This window comes from Cimex lectularius, unplaced genomic scaffold, assembly GCF_000648675.2.
Source record: "Cimex lectularius strain Harlan isolate CLEC.00 unplaced genomic scaffold, Clec_2.1 scaffold177, whole genome shotgun sequence".
NCBI classification, from domain to species: Eukaryota; Metazoa; Arthropoda; class Insecta; order Hemiptera; family Cimicidae; genus Cimex; species Cimex lectularius.
In genome coordinates, this window is record NW_019392787.1 from 226,816 (window position 1) to 247,326 (window position 20,511).

The 20,511-nt window shown below is 34.8% G+C and overlaps 2 protein-coding genes across 7 annotated transcripts; one reads left to right on the forward strand and one right to left on the reverse strand.

The window, feature by feature from the left end:
- The first annotated feature begins 326 nt into the window (after positions 1 to 326).
- Positions 327 to 15,060, forward strand: LOC106660821 (rapamycin-insensitive companion of mTOR). 6 transcript variants are annotated; one of them, XM_014383780.2, is made up of 28 exons: positions 5,377 to 5,975; positions 6,038 to 6,109; positions 6,826 to 7,120; positions 7,185 to 7,342; positions 7,409 to 7,616; positions 7,674 to 7,824; positions 7,943 to 8,454; positions 8,512 to 8,698; positions 8,769 to 8,867; positions 8,945 to 9,136; positions 9,193 to 9,410; positions 9,466 to 9,555; positions 9,625 to 9,835; positions 9,896 to 10,065; positions 10,899 to 11,049; positions 11,115 to 11,337; positions 11,392 to 11,498; positions 11,577 to 11,661; positions 11,724 to 11,856; positions 11,918 to 12,031; positions 12,113 to 12,216; positions 12,275 to 12,395; positions 13,966 to 14,072; positions 14,138 to 14,272; positions 14,338 to 14,427; positions 14,484 to 14,579; positions 14,649 to 14,775; positions 14,842 to 15,060. In XM_014383780.2, exons 3-28 carry the CDS (start codon positions 6,837 to 6,839, stop codon positions 15,023 to 15,025), a joined length of 4,257 nt encoding a protein of 1,418 aa, XP_014239266.1. In that variant the 5' UTR covers positions 5,377 to 5,975; positions 6,038 to 6,109; positions 6,826 to 6,836; the 3' UTR covers positions 15,026 to 15,060. The 6 variants fall into 6 exon arrangements, with proteins under 6 accessions (XP_014239263.1, XP_014239261.1, XP_014239267.1 ...); XM_014383778.2 differs by having other exon boundaries at positions 5,377 to 5,784; positions 5,879 to 6,109; XM_014383777.2 differs by lacking the exons at positions 5,377 to 5,975; positions 6,038 to 6,109 and adding an exon at positions 327 to 544.
- Positions 15,061 to 15,209: 149 nt separating this feature from the next.
- Positions 15,210 to 20,184, reverse strand: LOC106660895 (protein CLP1 homolog). Its single transcript, XM_014383924.2, has 8 exons — positions 19,915 to 20,184; positions 18,113 to 18,274; positions 17,818 to 18,043; positions 17,420 to 17,590; positions 17,161 to 17,351; positions 16,878 to 17,097; positions 15,490 to 15,583; positions 15,210 to 15,428 (listed from the first exon to the last, which is right to left on the reverse strand). The coding sequence occupies exons 1-8, from the start codon at positions 20,014 to 20,016 to the stop codon at positions 15,317 to 15,319; spliced, it is 1,278 nt and encodes a 425-aa protein (XP_014239410.1). The 5' UTR covers positions 20,017 to 20,184; the 3' UTR covers positions 15,210 to 15,316.
- Positions 20,185 to 20,511: the final 327 nt, after the last annotated feature.

Below are 20,511 nucleotides of genomic sequence, written 5' to 3' on the forward strand. Positions count from 1 at the left end.
GTATGTTTTTTATTATTACTGGTATTATTATTTTATTATGTTTATAAAACTTAATTTATAACTATTATAAGTACATGTAAGAGGACTTAAAGCCCCATTTGTACCTTTAAAATAAATATATTATAGTACTATTTTTTCCATTAATTTATCGTTAATTTAGTAGTGTTTAATATGTATTAATCGGTTTAGTACAATGAAAAACTTTTTCTTATTTATTTATATTACTTTGTTAAGTAAATAAATATTAAATTAACAGACATCAAAAAAGTCAGATTCGTATTGAGGAGGGTCGTTAATGCACGACCGTGTCGCCAACTCAGTATTTTCCCGATTCGATTCGATTCCGTTTCCATCCGGCACGACAACCCCAAAACAACCTCGAAGGTTCAAAACTCCAGGTTCTGTTTTTGTAAGTCGAAAGTCGGGAAATTTGAAAGTTAAAAAAAAGTGACAGCTTAGACGGTCGACATTGTCCGGTTCAGATTAACACCCGAGATGAGCTCGTGGTCCTACCGTGTGGTCGGCGCCCACAAGACCTACAATGGTAATTTAAATCTTGTCATTTGTTCTAACCACCGGGGATTTAAACGACGTGTTTATATAGAAAAACTGCCTTTGTATTAAAAAATATAAAAAAATTTAAAAAATACTATTTGCACAAAATTTTCAAACTTTTTTATGATTTATATAAATTGACTTTAGTCACGCCAAGGACTTATTTTTGCGGTTTGTCAGGAATTTAATCTCTGATGATAATGATAACACTTGTAATAACCATCAATTTTAAAGTAGGATAATAAATATTTGAAAAAAATTATGGAAATTATAACAACAAAAAAATTCATTAGTCTAAAGGAAAAAACAAAACAAAAAAAACAGTCAGGTTTCTAATGGTGCATACATACTAAGCAAATCTCAGCCAACAAAAGAGACCAATATATTGGGCTGAACGTTGGTCGCCAACACATTGGCCATCCTAGGCTCATCCTTATCCAACCAGAGTTTGATCGAGTTGGGGGCAAGAAATTTGGCCATGTGGAATCACAGTTGACTCTTAAAACCAGCAAAATTTATAGATTAACCCATATATGTTTAGCAGTCATAATTGACCGTATTTATTATTCTTTTTAACTAAGGTCTTGGCTAAGATGAAAAAGCTGGAAAAAAGTGGATCAAAGTCACGATAGCTCAAGTGGTTAGAGCAGCGACATATTCAGCTGAAGGTTGTGGGTTCGAATCCCGCTCGTGACACTACCCTTTTCATCTCATCCAAGACCTTCGATAGGAGGCAATTCTTAGGTTTGTTGCTAGACTTTGGTCTAAGCCTTTCCATCTTCTATTTCCTTCAGTTTTCTGTAACCCTGGCCAAGATATGTACTCGTTTCTAAGAACTAGGACGAGACCTCTCGGAATCCGCGGTACTGAAATGTTGAGATTAGGAGGGAATACCTTGCCGGCGGTTGAGGGTTTTAAATTGCTAGATATCCCACCGTGGGCATTACCTACTACCACAATTATCGAAGATCTGGCCTTGTTGAACAAAAGAGAAACACCTTCTCTGATGATCAAGGCAGAATTCTTGCGAATTTTAAATAACTATCCCAATTATAAAGTTTTTTATACCGATGGGTCTAAAAATGAAATTGGTGTAGGGTGTGGGATATTTGCTGATGAGTATAACTTCAGCTGGTCTCTATCGAATGAGGCTAGCGTATACACAGCTGAACTTCATGCAATCAGAAGATCATTGAGCATTATAAAGGAATCGCCAGGAATTTGTAATGCCATTATTTGCTCTGATTCGAAAAGTAGTCTCGAAGCAATCAAAAATAAATTCTCGGTTGACCCTTACATCTTAGAAATTCACAAATATCTCTATGAAATCAGAACACTCAACAAACATGTGATATTTGTTTGGGTTCCAAGTCATGTCGGCATTTCTGGAAATGAAAAAGCTGATCAGCAGGCAAGAAACGCTGCAAACCATCCACAAAGAACAGATCAATTTCCTCTCCGTCCAGATGATATAGTCGGTTATGTTAAAAACATTATCAAACGAAAGTGGGCGGCAAGATGGAATGTCTGTAGAGATAGTATGAAAGAAATTAAGCCAGTTGTACATAAGTGGCCAACTGAGGAACTTGAGAGAAAAGAACTTGTGATTCTCTCTAGATTGCGAATAGGTCATATCAGGCTAATCCATAATAGGCTTTTAATAGGCAACAACCTTCCAACTTGTCCTCGATGTACGCGAAGTGGAGAACGCACCATTTTGACAGTAAAACATATTTTGGTCGACTGTCCCACTTTACAACCCTTTAGGCAAAGGCTCAACCTTTCGAGTGATTTACAGGAGTTACTGGGTCCCCAGTGTTTCTTTCGAAGAGCACTTTTCAGCTTTCTCAAATTTATTGGAATTTATAATGAGATTTAGGCCTTTTCCCAAATTGTTATACCATTGAATGCCTGCTAATGTTTGAATAAAAGTTGTGCGTGCAAGATTTCTTTTTTCAGAGGTTTTTGAGGCTGCCGGAGCGGAAAAATGAAATGGAAGAAAATACAAATTGCGGGGGAATAAACTGCAATGCCCAAAATCGCAATTTAAATAAGAAAAATAGCTCCCTCCAAAACAAAAAAAAAGAAGATAAAGATAAAGAAATGTTATTGTGTTTTGTTTCTTATTATTGTTATGTAGAATTAGTTTATGTATCATATTTGAATGGAAGAATAAAAGGATAAGGATGAGCCAATACTCATGCTGAGACTGTTGCTAGTCTGACTCCATTATTATTATTATTATTAGCCATACAAGCCTACGGGGAATTTTTAAATTATGGAACAAAATTCACAATTCTAATTAAAAAAAGAAACAGAAATAAATTTTATAAATTTATTAAATTTTATGCAATTTAAAATGGGAATTTTGTATGCATTTGGCCTTCCGAATTAAGAATTTTAAAAAGAAAAATTAAAGCTTGGATGGCAATAGGATAAATAAGATTACGAGTGAATGTTTGGAGTCAGAGCTTTATAGCACTCAGAAGAGATATAGCTAACCTAAGATAGAAGGTTTGGATGTTAGGGCGTGAAATGACCTTAGCCGTTAAAACGCCCTTAAAAATTAATAATAATAATAATAATAAGAATAATTAATTAAGGAAATTTGTAGATTTCACCAGCACTACTTCCAGTTTTATTTTCTTCTCTTTGTCTTTCACAGCGAAAAGGTGTCGACAAATATTCCATTTTATTTTTCACTTCGTTCACAGTACCTTCTAAAAGCTCACTTATTTCCTTCTAAGCATCTAATATTTTCAATTTGTTTTTACATTCATGTAGGGTCCCATAAACATACCCGTTTGCGATAAAATCCTATCAGTTTTAGTGCAGTCTCATCATTCCACTCCATATTTCCAGTGTTTGTCAGCACAAGAAGAATGAACCAAAGAACAATCAAGCCAGTGTCTACATTAGGAGGAAATCTTTAGGCCAACCAATGCCAAATCTTTTGAAGTTACCACCCGAAGTCCGAATCATTTTGTTGGCTCTGATTCGCCTCTCGTACACACTAAGCAAATCAGTTGCTTAGTTTATACGCACCTTAATACAAAACTCATTATAGACAAAACTAAACATAAGATAATATAAAAATTTGTTGAACAATAGTTTATCCATTGTAATGATGTAGTGGATCGATTAGGCAAAGAAGCGAAAAGCAAGGAGAATATTACAATATCAAGCTGCTAAAGACAGACGCAAAATGCCATACCAAATAGTTTATGAATGGAGCACGTGGTATGCCCAGGGAACTGCGGGTTTGCTATATAATAAATCCTCATTTCCAGAAATAAGATCAAAACCTGATGCTCTGGAATTAATGGCACAAATGAATTTTTCACTTAGGTATCCCTGATTCACTCAACCCACTACATTTGCAGTGCATACATGTATAAAATGAAAATTAAAAAATAATATTCATAAAGCATATAATTTTGACGTATCCAGAATACGAAGGCAAGAACGAAATTTTTCGACTCGAAAATACACTGAGAAATTTTGAGCGACTGTTTTGCTGAGAAAGCTTGCTGTCAACTGGAAATTTGGACGTGTATAAATATTGATATATGCATTTTTGAAAGAATGTGATATTGATATGTGGTATTGTGATTGATTTAATGTCATTGTATGTGTGTGTTTTGGTAATTATTTACTTATGTGTAAAACTATTTATTTCATTGTTCTGCATTCCTTGTTTTGATTAATTAATTTAGGTGATGTGTACTTATGTATTTATTGTATAATGTGTATATGAATGTACTATTGCTGTATGCTTAAAGCAAAGCTATAATTATAATTTATAAAAAATAATAGTATAATGAACAAAAGTGAAAACAAAATGAATAAATGAGATGAACAATATTATAAACAAGAATCTAAAGAAAAATTAATATATTAAACAAAACGTTTTAAAATATTTAAGTCAATGTCACCAGGTAGTTTATTATGAATTATGTCTATTGCGTTATGATTAGTTATAATTAGTTCTATGATAATGAATGAAGAAAGAATTTAGATTTCTAAACTTATGGCTGTGGTGAACCTTGATATTCTAAAGTAATTCTGGATAATCTTTTAAGTTCTGAAATAATTTTTTTAAGAAAATAACATTGTTTACCACTCCTAGAAGCTAGCGTTTCTAAATTGCAAAGGGAACGTGTATAGACAGTTGAACTTGTTGTAAGAGAAATGATCAATGAGCTATGTACAAATTCAAAAGTATTGACTTTAAAAGATAAAGAAAAAAGGAGATTATTTTGAAAAGTGCCTGATATGGGTATCAGTAGATAAGTTGTAATGTAGTGACTACAAATGGAATCTGGAGTGTACGCAAGAAAAACAATCACTATAAAATCATTGATAGACTGTTTATTGCTACCAGTTTCCCTGGTTATTAACTACAATTGCAAAATGGAAACTGCAACAAAAAGTACCAGGCATTTATGCATTATTTACAGAAATAAAATACTTAATCATGAACTTTATTAAATACGCTATAATTATTTTGGATTTGGAATTACATAGATTCAAATCCTGTGCTGCTTGTAATCCCTTGGCAATTCCAGTTTTTGCTATTTACAGTAAAGTGCAGACTCGAGAACCACCCACTCCGGGTGTTGGGAGTTTGAGGGCAAACCTCAGTCTTATCCACCCAGCCACCGAGGTTGGGCTCCAGGTGCTGTCAATTCGGCACCCATTGCATGCAGTTCCCAACCCATTCTTACTCTCATTCATTCGTAAATACATTCACTCCTATTTACATACCATTCATTCATTCATTTAATTAGGATGATAGAGTACTCAATATACCTCCATCATTATTTACATATCTTGTACAACTAACCTAATTGAGGGTCGATGGGGTACTCGATATTCTGCCATTGACCCTCTGACATCAAATATTCACACTAATAAATACATTCAATCTCATACCAAACTAGGTATATACAACTATTATTAATATATAAAATAGAACAACTTTTTTCGTTTCACACACGTTTTCTCCAAGAATCTGAATGGACCCAAATACTTGCTGCCGTGCTCAAGAACAATTCTCAAATCAGGTGGCATTCCTGCATGCTCCCTGTATGGTGCCAAGGAATTGCACCTTTCAATTAGGTGGGACACATCGAGCAGCCTTTCTCTGCATACCGGACACATACCCAGAGGGCTTTGGCTCAAAAGTAAATGTCCGTGTGCAACCATGCATGCCTTATTCTTAATCGGGTGAGGATGCTCTTGATAAATGAGAGCTTATTTGTCAATCTGGCCCATTTACACTGTCACATTATTTTAATAATGTTTTTTATTGCATTCGTAGCGTCAGAAGGCCAGATTGCGGTGGTTAAGTCCAGAGGTTGAGATGGCCTTAGCTGCCTCGTCCACCTTTTCATTACCCTCCAGATCTATGTGTCCAGGTAACCAGAACAATCACCCTTTTTCCAAGATGCTCAAGTTTGTGGTCTCTCTCCAAACATAGCACTACAAGAGGGTTGATGGAAAACCTGTCACGGACCACAGTAACCATGCTGAGGGAGTCGGTACAGACAAGGTAAGCAGAGGCACCATCCTCTCGAATCACCCCAAGCGCATGCCAAATGCATACAGTTCAATACAGTGTGGTGGGAGCGACCACAAAGTGGCACATGCCACATCCTCGCCTTTGTGAATATGAGCCGAAAACCAGCATACCTCAATCTAAGATCCAAGAACTTAGCTCGGTAAAGGTATGGCATTGTAGATGACTTGGCTAACACAGAGATCTTACCGAATGAGTACAGCTGGTAGGAACCAGGAAGGAATAGGCTGGTTGCTCAGCTCTAGGACCATTCCAAGTGTCAACCCCGCCCTCCTTAAGGCTTTGCCGAAGCGCATTGCTAGAAGTCATGTCTGGGTCAGAAGTCACGCATATCACTATAATTATTAATCAGTAATAATAAATCAATTATTAATAAATTACGCAAGTTTAATGAATTGAAAGTAATTGTGTTAAACAAAAATGCCTACAAGTCGTAAAAAGTTAGGAAGACAGAATAGACTGTGTTAAAAGTCAAAAAGAACCTGATCATTTTCAAAGATGTATTCTTATTTTTTCACATTCATTGTTCATAAATATTCACAATGCAATTAATAATATAAATATGGTGAAAAATTAGACAAAAATTCCAGTAATTTTAAAAGTTTAAATGAATCATAGCTGATTTCAAAATATAATTGTGCTTTTATAAATCAGTTCTTCAATGCTTCAAGTGAAGTTTTCATTTTCAGATCCTCGAGAGATGATGACGGACATACTGACCAATGTGACAATGAGGACCGGAGTGCCTGAACCTTCACGTCTCAGCTATATGAACGCTTTCGTCAAACTTCTTTCGAGAAAAGATTTCAAATATGAAGATCTTGGCTACACAGCGTATGACATCTTGTATTGTTTCCGTCCACTCTGTTTTCTTGAGTCAGTACGTATTCGAAATTCAATATTTCGAGCTTTGAGACATTTCATCAAGACTGAAGAGCACGTTGATATTTTCAACAAATTAAAATACGATTACCTTATAGCAAGGTTTGGAGAAATTATTTTTTAATGTATTGCTATCACACTCAATATTTGGTTGTGTTCTTTATAGGGAAGTCACTGCTGGTGGTTTACAACTGTGTAGGAGAATAATTGTGGTTTCTCCTCAAAAATTGACTCACGCTCCTGTGAGAGCTGTCGTTGCTTTCACCCATCCTAGTCACACTGATAACCTTCAGTCTGCAGCCCTTGCATTACTTGCAGAAATCGGTGATTTAAGTGCAAAAATATTTTTCCCAAATTCTCAATATAATCTATTTATTATTTTTTCATCAGCTTTATTAAATGCAGACCTTTTCATCACTTGTGGAGGCGTCAGCGCAATTATTAGAAATCTATCCTGCTTGAAATCGCCAAAAATGACCGAAGCCTTATTAGGCTCTTTGTTGTACTTAGTAAATAAACCTGAGACGAGGGCCAAAGCAGGCATCAATTTACAATGCCTCACCGGATCTGTTTATATGGACAGAGGACTGAATTCTAAGTAAGATAGTGATTTTTAACATAAAAATATAATTTTAAACATAATATTTGTTTTCAGGAATAACAGCACAACAGAATCGACTGTACGATGGTGCACGACAGCAATGGTCTGTCTTTTACGCTCTTGGACTGGAATCTTGCACCTTTGCCAAGGAAAACGCCAGGCAATCACATCAATTGTAGACAGCCTCTATGTCACACATCTCCAGGTAATGTGATTTATTGTTTAAAATAGTAAAATAATATACAAGGGCTATTAATTCATTCCATAAATTTTCTTAATAAAGAAAAACACTGTTGATTGACTTTTGGATAATTGCTCTACAGAAACCAATATTAGAGGTGCTCTACAAATTATTTGACCTTACGCAGCCAGATTGGACTGATGAAATTACAGTTGCTCTTGAAGCAGTGCATCCGTCAAAGTGGAGCGATAGTTTCAGAATTGCTGAAGGTTTCATTGCAGCAGAAGCACAGTCCTTGTTTCCCCATTTGGCCAAAACTCGAGTCAACCTGATCGAAGTACACCGAGCATTTGTTCTTTATCTCTTTTTGAAAGCGAATGTCCTAGAAGCCATTGTTCATGTAGTCGTCTCAGATGACACATTCCTCTCTGTTCACGCAACGATTCTTTTGGGCGAACTGCTTCACCTAGTCCATACGATTCTTCCTCCAGAGTTGATAAGCTTGACTCCAGGCCTGCCTAACTTGCTGTCTTATGCTGTTCGAGGAAGACCAGTGAATATTGTACCACAGTCGACAATATTTGAAAATGAAGAATTACCAAATAACGCTTACGAAGAACTCTTTGGACCTGGTTTCACCATGGACCAGTCACTGTTAGTATTTCAATTTATCGATGTTAATAAAATAAATTTATTTTAAATTTTTGCAAGATTGACAAACAGTGACGTTGAGCCGAGTAAAGAAGCTCAGGAACGTGCATTAAGAGCCGTTTGTGCAATGTCTTATTTACATAAAAGGCCTCCTGGGCCCAGCCTTTACCTTAGACATCTAATCTCTTGGATCAAATCATCAGAAAGCCCACTATCAGAAAAACCCCAACCTCTTGCAAAACACAGTGTGAGTTTAATCATCAATTATATTAATTTTTAAACAAAATAAATAATATAATAATGGAAATTTTGTATAGCCTCTGAGCAGTTGTGATGAAAGTATAAAAGAGTCAGGTGTTTTAGCTGAAAGGGATCCTTACACTTGGAACTGGGATGTTATAAGGGCAATATTGAAAGTTAGTACCTCAATTCCTGAAAAGAAAGTTCCATAATTAAATGAAAACCTTTTGCAATTTTATAAATGTTTTTGTAGAGACACGGAGAAACCCTGAGAAAAACGACGGATTCGAATAAAAAATTGTTTTTAAGAAGGCTGATCAATTTTCTCCTCCCCGTCACCGGCCAGTATGGACGAACTGAACTTGTTTCAAACCGAAAATCCAACAACCTTTTAACACTGGCTGGCCTAGATCTCATATCAATGCTACTCCTTGCTCCAGAAGAAGTAATACTAATAAAATAGATTTTCTTAGGACGAGGAAATAATATTAATCGTTCTAGTCCGAGTGTGAAAAGTTACTTTTTGAGTTGTTGGGTGGAATCAGGACGCAGTTTCTCGACTTGGCGCGATGCTCGACATCAAGATCGGCACATGACTGCCACCTATCACCTATCAACATATCAAATTCACTTTGCCAAGATTACTTTCTCATGGTTGGACACTTGTCTACGTCAGAACAAGGCAGGAAAGCACTTACAACAACAGGAATTTACACCCAGTAAGTTTCATTGTAATAATCAAAATCTTTTTAATAACATACTTTTTCTCACTAGGCTTCTAGATCTGGTTGCATCAACAAACCAAGACTGCTATATTAAATTGATAGTATCGACAATGGATTTTGCTAATGATGAACAAGCAAAGTAACTATTGTTGAAACTTTAAAAAAAATTAACATGACATTGAACACTTTTTTTTGTTTTGTTCAATAGAAATATTCTGAAAAAGATATTCGAATCAAAGTCCATTTCTTGTCGTCTCTATGCCACAAAATCACTACACGCTATGATGAGGATTGGTGTTGGACATGATAGACAATTAATGAGTTTTCTCGTCGGTCTTATTGTTGATCAGTTATCTGACGAAGACAGAAATGTAGCTGCTGTTGCACTCAATGCTATTCAAGAAGCATCACATTCTAAAGTAATTCAGTAAAAATATATATATAATATATATAAAAATCATAATTTTTCTTTTTTTAAGGAATATGTTGAAGCGATTGTGGAACAGAGACCTTGCCTAATGAGGCATGGGGATAACGGACTTTTAGTGTTGGTACGGTGCCTTTCAACCGAAGAGGGTTTCAGAAGGCTTCACCAGGCCAATTTTGTGACTGCCCAACTGGCCAAATGGGGAACACATTACAACTATAGGTATTTAAGAATCTACTGATCGTCAGGTTGTCAATATCTTGGTGACGTGGATTTGTGAGATTTCATCTACCTGAGTGTTTTACCTTCTCGATCATCTTCTATAGTGGGTCTGTGTGAAAGCACAAAAGCTGAAATAATTTGATAGACCGAAACAGTGAGGATAATCTTTATAAAAAGATAGTTCCTACTCATAGTTAGTTGTTTTCAACGATACTGATTTCAAGCTTAAAGCTCATCATCAGATTGAAGGAATTATACATACAAGGAATTATACATTGTTATAATTTTATTATAATTTATATTTAGATATAAATTATAATATAATATTAAATGTTATTAAATTATAAATAATATCAAATAATATTTATATTATAATAATATTATTTATAATTATATTATAAGGTAATATTAGTTGTGTTATAATTCCTGATTTTCACATGTTCAAAATAGAGCAGCATTAAAAACCCGGTTCTCATTGGAATGTCGCATTGGCGGGGGATCGGCAGGTTCATTTTTACAATTCATGTCGGGAGACATGGTTGAAAATTCCTTCAACCTTATGATGAGCTATAAGCTTGAAATCTAGATTGTTGAAAACTAACTGTGAGTAGGAACTATCTTTTATAAGATTGAACAACATACTCACTCCACCATTTTTCCATTTCTATTACAGTGAAGATATATCAAAATGATAGACATGACAAAGCTACTGACAAATTGATTGTTCATGCTCTCATCAGTTCTTTAAAATGTCCAAATGCACCAATATATCAGATCTGAATTTAATTGAAAATTTATTAAGAAAATATTTTTATAAGGCTTATTAATTTCAGGTATGTGAATATAGTAGAGGGTCTTCTCGCATCTGAAGGAAATCAGAGCACTGAAGTTTTCCTTCCACCCCATCTTTACCAACAGCTAGCTTCACATCAGACCGGCCTTGCTATGGTTCTTGCCAACGATCATGTCATAAAACTCGTCCAGGTAAATCTCTTTCCTTAGATATTTTCAAAGCATGTTACAGTTGGATTAAATCCAGTTTACTTCAGGTCCTGGAGCATGGAGACTGTTCGACGGATGAACAGATCCTGGAGATGAAAGCAGCTCTTTATGCCCTTTCAGGAATTGCAGGAGTCATGGATATAAATGTACTATCTTCGATGATACGTATAGCAACCCACTGCTTAGTCTACTCGTTGAGGGCTGTTGCTTTCACAGCAATAAGCAATGTTGCTACTTCAGTCCAGGGAGAGGAAAAACTGAAATCGCTTGGTACATTTTATAACATTTTCTATCAAGTTCTTCAATAACACATTTCATTTAAAGGTTGGTATTCTGTTAAACATGATCGCCATGAAATGTGGCCTCTTGTCACTCCAACTGAAGAAGACACTCCTAATATAATATTTGAAAGAAACGTTGTTGTACGCGAGGTAAATATTTTAAACATTATTGTTGAAAAAATAATATAAAAACATAATTTTTTAAAAATCCTGTATTTTTTAAATTAGAATAAAAGTCCTTTGTTTGACTTACCGGAGGAGGATGATAATCTGGAAGACATTGATAAGGAGGAATTCTTCTGGGGTGTTCCAGGTCTTTAATTATAATTTGTTTAACAAAAAATAACTTTTCTCACTTTTTAAATTGTTTCTTAGGTGGAAGGACTCAGAGGATAAGGGAAAGAAGGTCAGCAACTTTACCTCATTCCACCACTCCGTCTTCTTACTACCACAACCGCAGTTACAGCGAGAGCAAGGCTGAACATAGCGACTCTTCTGACTATACCAAGTATACATTGAACAATTTGTTTCATTGTATCAATATTAAAATGTAATTTAAAAATTTCAAGCGAACACATTGTTCACTACAAGAGCGAAAGTGGTAGAAAGAGTAGATCCAACAGCTATACAGACAGTAGCACAAGTGGAGATTCAACTTACGGCATGAGACATTACAGTGTTAGGTAAGCCACTTCTAATTGTTAAAAAAATTAACTAATTAAATTTTAGTGAATTATTAAATTTAAGAATTAATTTTGTTTTAGTGATCGGGTTCCAACATTAAGCCCCATACCTAGTGCCGGTTCATTGACTGCTTTTAATCCGCAGACAACTAAAAGAACAAGCCTTACATCAAATTTTTCTAGAAGTGAGGATATATATTTTTGTCTTTTAAATTTTGTTTTAATTTATAATTTTATTTTCAGGTAGCTTAAGAGGGAGTAGACAGAGCATATTAAGATCTCTGGAACAATCTTCTACTTTTCCGTTAGGTCTAATCACATACGGCGATTTACTCTGTTCACCTTCACCTCGCCAAAAACACACGTAAGTGAAATGTAGCACTTGCTAATATTTTTAATACATTTAACAATATAATCAAATAAAATTATACTCAAGATTTTTAGTGGATATATGTTGAAATTTAACAAAAAATGCAAGTAACAATTTGGCTGAATAATCTCTATATTCATTTGCTTTTCTCTAAGCAATAAGAAAGTAATTGGCACAAGTGCTTCACTACTTATTCATGCGTAGGGAAAGGTGAGGTTCTAGAATTTAATAAACCAGAGAGTATATTCTTCATCATTTATTTTAAACAATTCCGTATTTTAAATATATACAAACAGCTACAAAATCTTAATCTAAAAAGTCACCCACAACTTTAAATCTCGGATGAGTCTATTAACAAAGGGACTTATCCCGAATGACACTCACACGATTAGTGTCCACAGCATTCCCAACACCTTTACGGTTTCTCGACTGTTAACTTGATCTGATGAGTTACAAAGGCTGGTCCTCGTTGGCTCTGGCTGGCTCAGTCCCCTTGTTGAGTCCCAGATGGAGTGTGGCTGCATATGTTCCGAATTGACTACTGGAGTCAATTTACTGCCTAAAGTGAGTCTTTGGTCTTGATTGACTGGTGTGAGGACTCAGTCTTGACTGACTTTTGATTTCCAAATCATCCCTTTTTATACCAGTTCTTATACCGGAGAAGAGGTAGAAAGGAAAATCAAAAGTAAGGTAATTTCCACACTGTGGGTGGACTGGTGTTTCTCACCTGGTTGACTCGATCCCCCAATTTATGATATCCCACGTCGCTACATGTTTTTAACCTTGTGACAACCTTTCAGCACTAAATAACTCTGTTAGTTATTAGGTTATCCACAATTGCAACTTTAAGTTTTCCATGTATTTGGGAAACATCCTATGTCTCCCGTTTAGGTCTGCGACACTCTTTGACGTTCTTATTTATTTGTCCAACTAGTAATTATTGCAGGGCTATGTTTCCCTGGTTTATGAGGAATGTCATATCACTCCTGTCTGGGTGAATTAAACTTCTTTTTTTCTTACTTTAACAACTAGAACTTATTCTAGTTCTCTTTTTCAGTGCCCATACTGCATTTTCAATGGTGGGAGCCTTAATTGGTTTTAATCCTAAAAAGGGACCTGCAATTTAATAATGTTACCAAAAACATTTGTACAGTGCAATTAAAATCCTGCTAACTGTCCTTCAGAAGTTTCCATGGGAAAAGTGTCATTTCCAACTCATACATCTGGAAGACGCCCTGGATAGCTGGCACCTTACTTAATAATGTCCAAGTTATTCATTCAGATCTGGCAGGCAGTAATTAAAAATAATTCCAGCTAGCTTTCCACAAATATTCTTAGGAACATATTTTATCAGTGTTGATTGAATTTTCAGCCCACTTCAAATGACAAGGAATCTGTAAAACTAGACACTATTTAAATTTAAAACAGCATAAGAGGGGAGAGCATACAGCACCCCGAAATTGATTCATATGAATAAACATTTTTTTTTTAAATTTGCATTTTGGTTGTCTTAACCTATCAAATATAATTAATAATAAGATAAAAAAATATATCCATATTGTAGATTGAATGAGCTTCAATGGTCCGAAACTCCAGCAATAGAAGAACCAGATTTTTCCACTCTGGAAACATCATTGATTGACACGACATCACTTCAGTCAAACTCAAACGGTAGCATACCAAATAAATTAGATTATTTTACCTTGAAAATTATTTTTGGTTTGCTTAAATAACAGATGGTCTTGATGTCCCCATGCCGATTTACATGGGAATCTGCCTTCCGGCACAAATTGGCTGCCTTTTTCCAAAAGAAGAAATCAATCTTGTTAAAAAGCACGTTTCTTTCATTTCCGAGTCATTAAAGGTTCAAGGTAAATATTAAAACAGTTTTTTCATTTTATTGTTATATATCAAAATTTACAATTTTTTTTTAAAGGACTTCAAGATCTGAAAAATCCATCGTTCCATAAAGAAATCTGTTTCCTTGGACCCCAAGGGTGTCACAATATGATGGTAAACACATCAGGTATGTATATACTTTTTTCTTTTTTTAAGTCATGCTTGACTAAAGCCTTCTTTCAGAATGTGAGCCTTCTTACTTGGTGGAAGGAGACTTAGAACTTGACAAAGAGACTTTGGAAAATGACAGCGTCGATTCTTCTATGACCGATGTACAAAGTATGCAAGTTGACTATTAAAATTGATTTTATAGAATTTAAATTTAAATTATGGAACTTTCCAAACTAGGTTTCGTTGATAAACCGATGCCAATAATCTTTAAAAGCAGGATTGTAATTAGAAATGAACTGGCAAGGATGATAGAACAACTGTCTAACCCTATACTTCACAAAACCTGTAAACAGTCTCTCTTACAGTAAGTCTTGATCATCTATTTTTATTACTTCTTATTTTTACTAGATTAATAAATTTTTAATTACAGAATTAAACAAGCCCATGGTGACCTTTTTCAAGACATATGTGTATTTAGTGATGTGTGTCACATTTTATCAACGTGTCAAGTCAGAGTAGCATCTAGAGACTTCGTTAATAAACTTTTTGACTCGGCCTTTGATGAAATCTGGCATGATGTTGCTGTTTATCTCAAAGAACACATAACATATTAAAAAGAATTTTTTATTTATATTTATTTTGTGTATAGTTGTACATATTGTTTATATAAATTTTTTGTATTTATTATTAAAAAAATGTTTATTTTAAAATGTTGTACTTGATTTTAACTAAAAAAATACCATAAACCTATTTTTTAGGCAAAAGAATGTAAAAGAAATGGAAGAATGCTTTGAAAAATATTTCTCTTTAAGTTTTATTAAATTCAAAAACAATCTTTGCAAAGTTTAAAAAATATTTACACAAAAAACAGTCATATACAACGTTTTTCACTAAAAACAACACAGTTAATGACTGTCCATGAATTGTACTTCACTAAGAATAAACAATGTATCTGGTAGTGGCCTCGGCTGCGGTGAGAGGACGGTAAGCGTTTGGTTATCAACATCAACGTTAGTTCTGAATAAAAAATCAGATTAAAGAGAGAAAAAACAACAGAATTTGTAAATGGAATACTTACACACAAATGTATCCTGCAATATTTGTTGTTATGATGTCATCTTCCGGAGACGAGGCAAAACTAACTGCGAGCAAATGGTGCAACAGACTCGGACCTGTGATATAAAGGTTATGTTATTTATTTATTTTTTGAATAGTATGTTTGTTCATTCTAGTGAGATGACAATATACAGCAGGGTTTTTGGTTTAAAAAATTTTAATCCTTGAAAACCAGGCATCAATATCTCAATTAGATCATCCCTTTAGCAGTTTTTGGTGCTGCGATTTGTCTGACTACAACTGATTAGTCAATGACAACCTTTTATCTCAACTTTCATAAATATAAAATAAGTACATGAAACTGTACACAATAGAACATGGATTGTTACAAGAATAAAGTTGTGATTGACTCAAGAAACAACAGTAGTAAAACTAATAATCTTGCACCTCCTTGTTTATATCCCTGACATAACATGTGAATACAGTTACTATTAACCAGGCAATATTTAAAAAAAATAATGTTTTACTTTCCCTACTTTTACCCCTGACATCACACCATCTGAACACAAATCATCTTGCACATTTTCATTAACCCTTATTAACACAGACATTTAACACTCTCAGTATGCCATTGGGCAAAACTTGCTTATGCGAGTAGTGCAGCGTACTGGAGGGTCCCTGTTCGGGTACCACTTAAGTATACTATTTGGATTGTTGTGGGCAAATCGCAAATTTCATAGTTTTTAATAGCTTTTGCTTCAAATCAGTTATTTGTTGATTTCCACTTGGCACATTTTGTACACCGTCATGCATTATTGTGTCAAGGTGAGTATTTTTGTTTTATACTTGAAATTATTACCTATTTTTTATTCATTATGGTTTGAGCTGAGTTTATACTAATTTCTACACTCATTTTGTTTAGAGAAAGATATTTTTTGCCTGATGAAATTCTGATTTTTTTATAAGAACCAGAGCTCACAGAATTGAACGACCAATACCTCTTACGGGTTCAAAGAAGATTCCTAAGGAATAAATATATAAAAATCAGGGTTTTTATGGAAAAAGAGGAAAAATCATTAGTGCATAAATTGCACCAGTGAGCAGGCATATTATTGTAATCAACAAGATGTGTGGACTCAAGGATTAATTTCACACTTTTAAAATTACATGGATATGAAATTAAATTGGAATATTTTCAGATGTATATAAATGTTTTCCATTCATTTTCTGAAATATTTTTAAAGGCAACCCAATAAATGATTTATGGATAATCAGAGTAAAACAAGTAAATAAAATATTGTGTTCATTATCCACAGCATTATATATATATTTTTTATGACTATAAAAATTTTGTAGGACTTGCAAACTTATAAAACATAACATTTCATTGTAAAGTAAAATGGTTTTTACCAGGTTGCACCAGTACAAGCTTAGTCATATTATCCTCTGCTTTCATTCCCAATGGCATGCACGAGTCTGGAAGTGGCGGTGCTCCGATTTTGTATATTTTCAGATCGGACCACTTGACGTCAAAACTGTGTGGGTGGAGCGATGTCCTTTTCCCGTAAAAGTACTGCCTCACCTGGCTGTCCCTTCCTTCGGACCTGAACTCTTTCGTCCTCACAACAACCTAGTTGTGGGGAGAAAAAAAGTAAGAAATCATGAAATGATAAATTGGTGGGTATTTCCTCACCCCTCCACTTTTGGGCAAGAGAACAACTTTAACAAAATTAGGCATGTCTCTGACTAGCTCATTGTAGAGTTTCTCTTGGCCCAAAACAAGGATGATGTCCACTTCAAATGCCTGAGCCGCATGAGTAAGTAGTTTGTATCCTTCTCCTTTCACCCAGCCACAAGTGTTAATGATAACACCAGAAACATTTGCTAAATTTGTTTAAAAAATAAAATTATACATTTTTTAAAAAGAAAAAATAACAATAATAATAAAATACCCTTCTTATTCGCTTTCAGCCTTTCGTGGACAACTTCGGACATTTTACTCACTAGGAGATTCATAGTCTGTATGTTTTTTTGTGGTGTTGTATGACCAAAGTGATACACGAGGGGTGCCTGTTGTGAAAAACCCTCTTCCACTGTAGCAGGTCGTTCTACCAAAACTGCACCTAAAAGGACATTAAAAAAAAAAAAATTATAAAAAGGGTATTCAACTATAGGTTTATGTACCCTTGGGGTTCCAGTTTTTTTTTTTTTTTTTTTTTTTTTTTTTTTGGGGGGGGAGATTTGTAAGTTATCTTGGGTTTAAATTCAAGGCCGCTGGATTTGAACCCAAGAGTTTTACATTACAGAGTTGAGTTACCATGTCAATGGCTTAAAATAAATAAATAATTACCAATTGATCCAGGGACAGAAATTTGCCCTTGGCCAACATCCAGGTCCACAAAAACAGGGGTCCTGCCCATTCTCACGGCATAATTAAGAAGGATTCGGCATATCGTAGACTTCCCGACATCAGTCGGCCCAACGACCATAGTTATCGGTCCTCTTTTGACTTCATCTTCTTTTTCAGCTTTCATTCTTAGTTGTTCCAAACAAGCATGACAGTTCAAATAAAACATCTACAACAATTATTATTCCATTGAATCCAATCTATGTTTATTTGAAGATGAAGAATATAAATTATTTACCATCGGTGTCTCTCTTGCGATATAACTTATATTTTTTCTACCCCTGAACTCCAGAGTGCAACCCTGCCAGGTAAAAATGGCAAGAATGGCCCCGGTAGTGAATGTATAAGATTTCCCTTTGACCAGTTCAGTTCCAAATATCTCTGCATATCCACTTTTAAGCTAACACAAAATAAAATATATGTTTTTACATTTGACAAACTTTACATTTGGTGAAGATCACGAGCTACGAAAAGCTCATTTAGGCTCCAAAAACTTTCACTTTGGATAGGGACCAAACAATTGGGGCATACAATCATATAAAATCATATAACCGTTCTTAGAAATGAGGACTGACTATATGATCCCCAAAACATTCATTACAACATCTTATCAAGTCTCAACTGACTATAAAGGAGAGGAAAAACTCAGGAGAGCATCAGATACAATGATATGGTATACAGATGGCTCCAAAACAAACAAAGGAATCATACATGCCCAAAATATGAACAATCAAACTCATTAGGGAAGTACACTTAGGTCTTAAAAGAGGTAACACTGGCAAAAAAAATTGCATAAGATCGGATAGCCAACCTATTAAAGCTTTAGTGTGTAACATTGTAACTAGTCAACCCTTTTTAAAAAAGATGGTTCCTATTCATAATTAAGTTGTTTCGCAACAATCTGGATTTCGAGCCCTTTAGCTCATCGTCAGGTTGAATTTCATAATTCATGTTCTATTATAACTAGTCAGTGAATGCATCCAAAACCTGGGTAATTAAATCAACCTGATGATATCTTGGGTGCCAAGAACCAAAAGAATTTTGGGTAAGGAAAAAGCCAACACACTGGCCAGAGGAAGATCTTTAAGACCATATATACAGGCCCTGAACCTATACTTGGGATAACAAAAACAAATACAGAACGCTCTATGGATCCAAAAAACGAAAAGTGGATACACTAGGTGTGCTAGGCAGAGTAAACTTATGCTAAAACCACACTCAACAAAGCAAACTTACTGCTGCAATTGGAGAGTGCCAATTCAGAGGAGTGATAAGACTATCAACCGGTCACCGGCATCTGAGATAACATCTACATAACACGGGCATATTCAACAATGATCCCATTTGCAGATTATGCAATGAGGAGGAAGAAACAGCCAACCATCTTCAATTGAGAGGCAATGGATCAATTGGACTTAGGATACAAAAAAAAAAAAAATCAGGGAATGAAAGCTTAGCAGCAACAGTCAATGATAATATTTCTGAGAAAGATTGAGGTGACTGCACTGAATTAGGGTACTAGGAAGGTACAATAAGCCAGAAGACTGCGGTGCCTGGGAAGCACAAACCCCACTTCCTAGTATCCATCATTATCATGAAACGAGTACTGTACATTGTTCGGAACCTCCTTTCATGACTTCCAATGCAAAGTCCAAGTTGGACGTAAGCAAATTATTTTACTTTAAATAATGATTTGTCTATATTTTGACCTTTCTAATGAGCAGGCAAAATTCCATTCATGGGCGTTTACTGATGGGAAGTTCGACTGTAGAAGAAAAGTCTAGACGGTGATACAAGTATGATCAGACTATGAATGTAATATTTCTTTGCAACATTTTGCCAACCTGTCAGTTATAACATAAACTTCAATCTAATAGAAATGATAAAGGTGGAGTGAATATGTCTATGTATCTTTTAAAGAGATTAAACTTCAATCTTCAGAAATAGTTTGAAACCTCGAAGTAAAGTCAATTTGATAAAGCAAACTTTTTTTATTCTTATATATCTAGTTTTCTTTGATAGTATTTATACAAAACTCACCTCGACTGTTACTGTTTCGTTTTTGTTTTCGACTTCGAAGCGAAGTTCCGCATCTGCTTCGAGGGTAAACTCCTGCACCTCTTCATCTTTGTCAGCAGACATTGCAGAATTTAAAACTCAAGTAAAAAATGAAAAAACAACAATTAAATAAAAAAAATTTCACAAATTAAATTCATCGGTCAGTACTGATATGAACAAAATAACGGACGACTAAGATCGTGTTCAACTAACGAGGGAAGGTTAGTGAAGGTTAATCTCAGTTGTCAAAGCTGAAAAAATAACCGGCGTCTGTGATGAAGAGACCCTAATCTAATTTGACGAATTTATTGTATTAGGAAAATCTATGAAAAAAGTAACTATAATAAGTATTCTTATGTTTCACACTAAAATTTAAAAAAAGGGAAGATACTTTTCTAAGTAAGTTTTCTAAAGTTTCGACCAAATAAAGCACTTTCTGTTTTGGAACACGCATTTCTCAATTAGACTAAATATGGAGATTGATAGGCAAAAACTTAAGGGACTTTTTGAGAATACCCATGCTTTTGTAGGTTAAAAAGTGATAATAACAAAACTTAAAATACATAAGCAACACCGGGA